Genomic DNA, 9,890 nt, shown 5'->3' with positions numbered 1-9,890 from the left:
TATACATGATATAACTGGAAAAAAATAAATTATTTTTCTACCAATAACTGTGTGACTACTTGATCCTTGATTATTAGTTTCAGAAGATGTAATAAATGAACATCAGCAATATTTTCCCACATATTTCCCCCACTAATGGCAAAAATGTAATTCTTGCATTACATTGATATGCAGTGTTTAAAACATCTAATTCTAATTTAGAAATTTAAAAATAGTATGATTAAATAAAAATAATGTCTTTCATAGAATATGAACAGTAAAAGTCAGGATACTGTAAAAAGAGAAGCTATATAGATATATAGATATATGGATATATAGACAGAAACCCGTCAGTGTTCAGGGGGAAACATGATGACTCCATGTGACTGACTCAGTGTGTTTGCATATGTGTCCTCCCTCTCTGCTCCCAGCTGTTAAGAGGTCAGTGTTGATCAGAGGCTGTCCAGGCCTTTCAGAGCCACTGGACCACCAGCAGCACAATGATGATGTTACTGACTCTACTGCTGACCATCCTGGAGCTCCTGGTTCAGGGTGAGACTCTCTGTTGAAAACATCAACTCAGGATAAAACATTATAATGATTCGTCACATTCTCCTTTCTTCAAGAACAGATCATCTTTTTGCACTATTCTTCTTTTATTTACCAAAAGTGAAAATGTATTTTCCAGGTTCATCAGGCGACATCATTGTGACTCAGACTCCAGGATCTCAGTCTGTTGTTTTAGGACAGACTGTCTCCATCAGCTGTAAAACCAGCTCCAGTGTTGGCGTGCTTCAGCTGGTACCTCCAGAAGGATGGAGAGTCTTCTAAACTTTTAATTTATCACGCTTCATCTCGTCAGTCTGGGATTCCAGGTCGTTTCAGTGGAAGCGGATCTGGAACTGCTTTCACTTTAACAATCAGTGGAGTTCAGGCTGAAGATGGAGGAGTTTATTACTGTCAGCAGTGTTACAACTCCCCGTTCACACAGTGAAATAGCGTTGTACAAAAACCTCCCAGACAAAGAGGAACTGATCTGAATCAGTAGCAGTATAAGTGTTTTTCTAAACATTTCACTCAAAATAAAATGTTAACAATTATGAAAAAAGTAAATATTTATTATATAAATAGTATATATATATAAACATATTTCAGTTAAGTGAAAAAAGAAAACAGATAAAAAGTTCAGTATGAATGCAAAAAGGTTTGATTGTTCTAAGTTTAAGAAACACTATGATTTTTCTAAATCATTTAATGAATCTAGTTCATGCCCCAGTAGCAAAGGATTGTTTTAATTATGCACTAAGAAGAGTAGAATCATATGCTAAAACCAATTATTTTTAACAGGTAAAGTCTAAATTTCTGTCTTTAGAGTTGCATGACAACATTTTCAAAGTTAAAACTGTGGAAGTCCGTCTGGAACTGATTTCACTCTGACTATCAGCGGAGTTAAGGCTGAAGATGCAGAGTTTATTACTGTCAGCAGGATTGGAGCTCACAGTTAACACAGCGATATATCACAATCGAAATTTGACATTTCGACTAATTTTCAAAAAAATTTTCTTCACGTTTCTTAACTCAATGTATGCCTGCAGGATTACAGCACAGAGGTCTGAAAATTATGATCTCACGTTTGCATCGCATTTAGTGTGATTTCAGTTTAAAAAATGTTCTGCAAAAAATGACTTTTTATTTTGTCTTTAGCTTTCTGCTTTACAGCGTTTTCATTAACTGCATTTCTAATGAATTCTTTACTTTACTTTACTGTTTACTGAGGTGTTTCGTCTTTCTGTGTCTGGCTCATAGGAACCAAAGCAGAAAATTTTTAACTTTTAATTGCGATCACTGTTTTGGTTTTTCACATATTCTATTCATAACAAAGTATTTAACAATTCAGTTATATATTATTTATTTATATATATTATTTTATATCATTATTTTGTTTTTGTAAATTAAAATTAAGAGTAAAACACAATTTAGAAAGAAATATAACAAAGCTTAAGGATGAAATGGGTTGTAAGAATACCTGCAATGATCTTTCTTCCGTGTGTTATTTATTAAACAGGACCCCCAGATTAATTATATTTAGGCCTAAAAGTAATATAATTACTGAGCATTATTTGCTGTAACTCGGGGGCAATAATAGCCTGACGTAGTCCGACTCAATTCTAGTCAGAATATGAGTCTGATACTGCTCCATAGAGCTGTGATTATGGGGCGTGTTTCGAACGAACCAGGAAAAAAAATGCCTCTGCACTCAATTGGATAGACCTACAACCAATAAGAGCAACGGAGTGCGTGATGTATGTTAAGCGAGGCATAGTTGTTGTCCACAAAAATCAAAGCGTGCAGTTGCACGCCTATAATAAGAAGATGAGACTTGATCGCGTTTCTCTGTTCCTCTTTTAAAATTAATTTGCTGTCGATATGTTCTAGAACAGACCTAATAGCAGAATCTACTCACCTAAACTCTCCAGCGGCAGCCATTATTGTTGTCACCCAAGCGCGCATTGGCCACGTGGTTGATTACGTTACTGTTTGTCATCTGTCCATCATCGTATAAAGCCCGCCCTGACAATTTGATTGGATCGCCTGACAGTGGGCGATAATACTCGCGCTACTATGGAGCAGAGCCAGACCGAACTTCCCCGACCTCAAACTTTTTGGGCGGGACTAAGTTCGGACTGGCACCCAGGCTAGGGCAATAACCCAGTTCTGCAAAAATGCAGCGCTTAGTCAGTTACAGATCTTTAAAGGTTTCAAAAAGCTCAAATTTTTACTTTGATGGTAAATGTTAATTAAGTTTCAGTTTTTTCCTTATCTCTCTGTTTTTTTTTAGCATTCTCAGCCTCTGGATTTATAAATATTGCTGTTTTTTTCAGCTTTTACAGCACTAGTGGTTTTATTTTACAGACAGTAGGCTGACAGGAAAGGGATAGAGAGAGTGGAAGAGACATGGACTACATGCCGGAATCAAACCCCGTTCACCCACTTCCAAGACTAAGGCCTCCAGACATGGGTCGGGTGTGATAACCATTGCACCACCAATGGCCCCCAAAAGAATCTTAAATTGTTTGTTTAGGTGTTTGGTTAATAGTCAAGTGTTCTATTACAGGACAACTTAAATCTCTAAAATGTCTTTTAGTTGTTTTTATTTTATCTGTGATATTCATCTTGAAAGGCGCTATATAAATAAATCTTAATAATATAAAAGGTTATCTGAAAGCCTCTTTTGTAGTTTGGTGAATGTTCATTAAATTTATTAAGACTCGAACTAAAAAACAACCTAACAAAAATAATGCAGCCACTTTTGGCTTTTACTTAGTCATATTTAGTTACTTTAACACAATTGTTTTATGTCCTAACCTGCTAACATGAAACAAATGTGTTAAAGTAACTAAATATGATTAAATAAATGCCAAAAACGGTTGCATTAGTTTTTCCATCTTATCATCAAAATACTTCAGTGATAAAAAGTATGAAAAGTTACACAGAAAGCTAATGTATCTGCTTGACTGGCTATTCTGTGTCTCTTCTTTTGTCTTTATTCATTAAGGTAGCAATTAACAACATTGACCAACATTTATGGCTGATGTAGTTTAATTAAATTCAAAGACAATACAGGAACAATAACTGGTTTTTATTTTAATATGTTTGGCTTTTGAACAAGTAACAGAAAATGTTCAAATGAGATCCAAAAGGCTTTTTAAAGCAAGTGATAAGTAGCAGAATAAAACATATTATATCAGCTCAGGACTGGGAGCACTGGTCTCTCCTCAGTGTCTCTGTGACTGCAGACTGGGAGCCCTGGGTGGCCTCACAGGTCACAGAGCCCACCTTCCTCCACTGGTCTGCAGGGAGCCTCAGGGTGCTGCTCCAGCTGTAGAGGCCGTCCTTCTGCAGCACTCCTCGGCTCTTGTTCTCCTCCCAGCTGCTGCTGCTGCTGCTGCCGTCCACCTTCCAGGACAGACTCCAGTCTGAGGGGAAGCCCTTGTTGGCCAGACACATGAGGGTGGCCTTCCCCTGCTGCAGCTCCACACTGGAGGGGGGCAGCACTGTCAGGGTGGGACGAGCATCACCTAGGAGACACCAATCAGGTTAGAGAACACGACAAAGAAATCTGTCAGTTAAGCAGAAAAAAATCTAAGCATTTTAATGATACAGCAGTGATCTTCTCTACCAGGATGTTCCTGCCAGATGTCTTTTTGCTCCAACAGTCACTTCTTCACTTAATGTTTCACTTCTCCTCGTGAATCACCTCATGCATATCAGCCTTATCATAACCGTACATATTTAACTCAGACTTTAAAGAAAAACTTTTAATATTTTTATTGACATTTTAATCATACATTTCTCACTAGAATTTATTTTGAAAATGTACCCAATACATTTTACATTTAGGTTCTTCTTTTTTTTTCATGTTCCACGACTATTCCACAGGATGTTATATATCAGTAATTATGGAAATAAAATAGCTTTTGAGAACTAAATTACAGATCTTGACTTTGATTGTACGTATGTATTGCATAGGTCAAGGTACTGGCCAATACATGTTTTTTAAATCGCAAAAAGAAAAAGTGAAATTAATATTTTAAACGATATGATGTAATTTTTTATTTACTCCTTAAAATTCTGCAGCCTTATTTCCAAACTCCGTAGTGTTTTCCCAACTGACCGTGTACCACAGTGATACAAAAACTGAATGAGCCGTTTTACAGAAACCTCTGACTGTTAGAGACGCAGCTCTACGACTTTACAGACTTAACTAAATCCAACATGTCTGGTTTACAAAATATAAATTAAGATGCACTAATAAATCCATGGTGGGACATTCATATTATATTTTGGTTTTAGATTTGAAAATATATAATCGCCTTAATATCTCCTATCAGTGTTTTGTAAATTAAGAAATTGTTTACCAAAATTATTTCCACATTCTAACAATTATGAAATTAAATTAAAAAGAAAAAAAATACCAAAGAAGAGAATAGTAAGAAACAGTTTTACTTACTTCCAAACTCCAGTCTGGTTCCTCCACCAAACGTGTACCACAGTGATACAAACTGATAGAGCCGTCGTACAAAAACCTCTGACTGTTAAAGACACGGCTCTCTGACTCTGAACATAAACAACTCTTTAAAAAAATGTGCTTGTACACATTTCTCATATAAAACCAAACCTGGGGACAAAACTAGAACCATATTAGAACTTAATTCATTTTTTTATTGCTGGGTTAGTTTTTTAATTGAAAACAAGTTTATGAAAAGACCAAGATTGTGTCCTTTTGACCAAAGTCAGACGCGAAAACAATTTATATTCTTGACGGTGCTACATAAAAAAATAAATTGCTCACAATTTAATCCATTCATTTTTAAAGAATAGATTTTTTTCAGGGGAATACAGACCAATATAACAACTAAATTATACCTCCTGTTATGCCACGATAATCCAAAACTTAATTAAAATTAAATGTTTAATAGTCAAAGAAATTTGAGTACTTTTGTTCCTGTAAGAGATACAATTACAATTAAATTGGATTGATAGAAATAATTGAATAATTATTTTTAATAAATATATTCTGGATTTAAGTTGGGAATTCCTTTTGTTGAAACTAAAGAAAACGATTTTCATCAGCTTTCCAGAACAGTGTACTGTCCCAAAATTTGTTAGGATTCCAGTTTGTGTGGGTTGTTTTTGTGTTTTCCTCTCTCCACCACTGTCCTCGTTGGGCCTCCCAGCACACCTGCTGCTCGTTGGGTCATTACTGGAGGAGTACTTGAGCAGCAGGCTGTCACTATCTGGACGGCAGAGTGTTTGCCAGTTTTGGGTACTCTAGCCAAGCTTAGATTAGCAGAGTCTAAACCTTAGCATTGTTACTCTGAGTCTTATCTTGCTTTTTTGTCTTTGCTCTTCGGCAGGAAGCCTTCCTGTGTAACTGGATAGCCTGGACCTTCTCCCCCTGGAAGGATTTACTGAGTTCACACTGAGCAGGGGAAAACCTCCACACCATCAGTTCAAGTTCTCATCTGGAAAACCAAGTGACAGTCCGCTCCTGTACTCCTCTGGGTCCAACATGTGTCTGCCTGTCCGCTCTCCAACGAGTTCCCTCTTCTCTGGATTAAACCCCCACAAACTGGATTAATGGATTAACAAGGAGCCCCCCAAAAGTAAGTTTATCTCCAGCAAAATCAAGCCTCAGTCATTTTTCCTACAGTCCTTGAACTGATCACTGTGAACTCCCCTTCAGATTTTCCGGTTTCTGTTCACCAGTCCGCTGAGTTCCATCTTCCTATTCAGTGTTTTTCTACATTAAACCTGTTAAACTTTTTCTCTTGGTCTCTGAGTGGTTCTCTGCATGTGGGTCAGATCTCTAAAACCATTTATTACTTTAAGAATACCTGCAAAGTCCAGCTTACTTTGACCGTATAAAGACCTTGTCTAGATCAGAACACGGTAGAGCTGTCCCTTAAGCTGTGAGGACTGCTAACATTTAGAAAAACCAAAGAAGAAATAAAAACTCTAATTTCTCACTGCTTCTTTTTCTTTCCATCATATCTCCATATGTTTTTGTTTAATATTCGTAGAGTTTATTTTCTCCTAAGGACACTAGATGGAGACCTTGTATAGGATTTGAACCTGTATTTTCACTGCACCATTAGGTAACAAATAGTAGATCTGTGAAACACCCATTCTGTGTTGTTCAGGTACTTTTTACAATGTTCAATTATATACAGTGTAAATGTTTTAAACACAGGCTCTATAATTGGCACCAGTAATCCAATACAAATCCGCAATTTCATTCGACTAGATCACGGTTTTAGTATTGTGTCACAATGATCCACCTGGCACAATTGCTCATTTTAACCATCATGGTTCAAATGTGCTTTAACTTATCCATACCATAATTTGCTTTAATTATACAAAAGATTTGGATAAGTGTTATCTGAAAAAAAAATAACCTGAATGAGGCAAACTATAAAAAAAAACCCAAAGCAAAACCATAGAATAACCTGCAGGTCCTAAAAGCTTTGTTTACAGAGGTACCAAAAGCTTACGTTTAGATCTTATAATTTAGTTGATCTTATGAATAGAGTTGAGGAACAATTCCTGTTTCCCTTCAATTGTGTGTTTATAGGGGACATTGCCCGAGAAACCCTCTGGGGTTTTACGAAGACGCATGCTGTAAGTAGTCACCTTGCTATTCAGTTCTTAGACTTGCACCTTTTGATTCATGCAGATGTTAGACCTTGTAAAGATACTGCAAGAATCCACACCTCACCGCCAGTGGCCACTTGGTTTGGTCACTGATGTTAACATTGGAGCTGATTGACGAGTATGATAAGTGCTAGTGAGGACTCATATAATCAATTCAATTCAGTTAATTTATATAATGACAATTCACAACACATGTCATCTCAAGGCACCTTACAATTCACCAGGTCATACAGTCAAATTGATTCAAAGTTTTCTATCTAAGGAAAAAAAGTGGATTGCATCGACTCATTGAATTTAATGCAATCCCTCACCCAATCCTGCATGCTTGTAGCGACAGTGGAGAGGAAAAACTCCCTTTTAATAGAAAGAAACCTTTAGCAGAACCAGGCTCAGTGTGAGCAGCCATCCGCCGAGGTCGACTTGGGTTCAAGAAGACAGAAGCAGAGATTAAAAAAGCAACTCCACAGGTGGCCCTGTCCAGGAAACACACAGCCAGGCAGACAAGCTCCGAAACAACTCGCATGTCAGAGGATGAATAGAGTACATCCAGGCAATCACAGTCAGACAAACAGGACTACACTGAAAAACAGGCTGATCTCCAACATCTATAAACAAAGGTGATGATGGCAGCAGCACAGCTGATTTTCTCTCCAGGATGGAGTCACAGCCAAACAGGAACAGACGAGGCAAAGCTACTATGAGAAAAAGCAGAGAGAGCATAATGTTAGAGATTTAACTAACAGATTCTGCAGAGTGGGAGACTAAAAATAGAATGAAGCAAAATTATGAAATAGGTGTCCCTATGTCCTCCAGAAGTCTAAGCCTACAGCAGCATAACTATAGAGATAGCTCAGGATGACCTGAGTCACTCTAACTATAGGCTTTATCAAAAAGGAAAGTTTTAAACCTATAGGCACTTACACCCGCCCAATGCAAAAGGTATGTTTGCTAGAAAAATATATGTATGACTAGGCTCTACTTACCTTGAGCTTGTGTGTTTTTTTCATTATATTTTGCAGATTACTTTTATGTTACCATAATGTTCACGATTACTGTAAACTGTTACCGGTACTACCAGTCAATTTTCATTCTGAAAATACATAACAGATATTTTCATTTGAAATGTTTTGTTTCTTATGAAAAGTTTAAACTTAATGGGTCATAAAAGGTTGTTACTCTAGTCTAGCTTGTCCTTCACCAGTGTTTTTACTGGGATGACCGTCTGTAGAGGTCATAAGGGCTGGATGTGGGATTCCCTCCTACTATTCCACTGGAAAGCTCTATAGTTGATTTCTTTTGTTTAGACGAGTTAACGGTGAACAAGAAGTAGATTTATGATGGAAGATAAGTGTGGTGTTCTTGTTGTTAGTAGAAACTTACAAGCTAATTCAACCATAACATCTTTCATACTTGCGTTCATGAGTGTTGTCCTACATGTGTGCAGAATGTCCTTGTAAAGCATCCATCCATCCATTCATTTTCTTTACACGCTTGACATCCAGACCAGCCCACTGGTTCACTGGCCCAAGAACATGAATAGAGGTAGATGTAAGACATCAGTTTAGCTTTTTAGCCTACAGTTGGGTTTACTTCTACAAGAATTACAACGAAGGCAATTTCTCTATTGAAAATGAGCCAGAACCATGGGCATAAATGCAGTGTTCCAGGCTGCATGGAGAAAGGGGAAAATTTTCACAGTCTTATTGCTTTTTACGAAAATGTTTCCGACAGATGTTTTTTTTTTTTCTTCCAACAGTTATTGAGACACATTGTTTTACCTCCATTTACCCCCTATAACTTTACTTTGAATTAATCAATAAGTAATAAACATGAAATATCACTGTTATATGTATTGAATAAAGTCTGTTTTACATTAAATCAACAAAGCAGATTTTCACATTTACAAAAAACTACCTTTTTGTCAATTTTATGCAATAATCTTATAGCTCTAAAAGTATGTTTAGTAGATTTACATTGTCAAAAGCAAAATATATTTTCAATCTAAAGTAAATAATTTTTTACAGTTTGAGACATGGGACTAAGCAAAGACTCCCGGACTTCCCGATCCACACACTCTTGCTCCAGCTGTTCTTGGGGGGACCCTGAGGCAACACTAGGCCAGCTCAGAGATATACAGTAGTCCCTCCAGCATGTCCTTGGCATTCCACGAGGCCTATTTCAAATGGGACATGGGAGGCGACCAGAAGGCATCCGTAACATACACTATATTGCCAAAAGTATTTGCTCACCCATCCAAATTATTGGAATCAGGTGTTCCAATCACTTCCATGGCCACAGGTGTATAAATTCAAGCACCTAGGCATGCAGACTGTTTTTACAAACATTTGTGAAAGAATGGGTCGCTCTCAGGAGCTCAGTGAATTCCAGCGTGGAACTGTGATAGGATGCCACCTGTGCAACAAATCCAGTCGTGAAATTTCCTCGCTCCTAAATATTCCACAGTCAACTGTCAGCTGTATTATAAGAAAATGGAAGTGTTTGGGAACGACAGCAACTCAGCCACGAAGTGGTAGGCCACGTAAACTGACGGAGCGGGGTCAGCGGATGCTGACGCGCATAGTGCGAAGAGGTCGCCAACTTTCTGCAGAGTCAATCACTACAGACCTCCAAACTTCATGTGGCCTTCAGATTAGCTCAAGAACAGTGCGCAGAGAGCTTCATGGAATGGGTTTCCA

The 9,890-nt window shown here is 37.6% G+C and overlaps 1 pseudogene and 1 gene segment (V, D, J or C); one reads left to right on the top strand and one right to left on the bottom strand.

Moving 5' to 3' along the window:
- The first annotated feature begins 479 nt into the window (after window positions 1-479).
- LOC119794541 lies at window positions 480-973 on the top strand (annotated as a pseudogene).
- A 2,756-nt stretch (window positions 974-3,729) lies between these two features.
- LOC119794553 lies at window positions 3,730-9,357 on the bottom strand. The segment is given in 3 exon segments: window positions 3,730-4,058; window positions 4,991-5,072; window positions 9,217-9,357. Coding segments are annotated over 3 exon segments (552 nt in total).
- Window positions 9,358-9,890: the final 533 nt, after the last annotated feature.

The sequence above is a fragment of the Cyprinodon tularosa genome, unplaced genomic scaffold (genome assembly GCF_016077235.1).
Source record: "Cyprinodon tularosa strain WSP-4 unplaced genomic scaffold, ASM1607723v1 ctg483, whole genome shotgun sequence".
In the NCBI taxonomy this organism is placed as follows: domain Eukaryota; kingdom Metazoa; phylum Chordata; class Actinopteri; order Cyprinodontiformes; family Cyprinodontidae; genus Cyprinodon; species Cyprinodon tularosa.
Note: the sequence above shows the minus strand (reverse complement) of the source record. Positions and strands in the feature narration are given on the sequence as shown.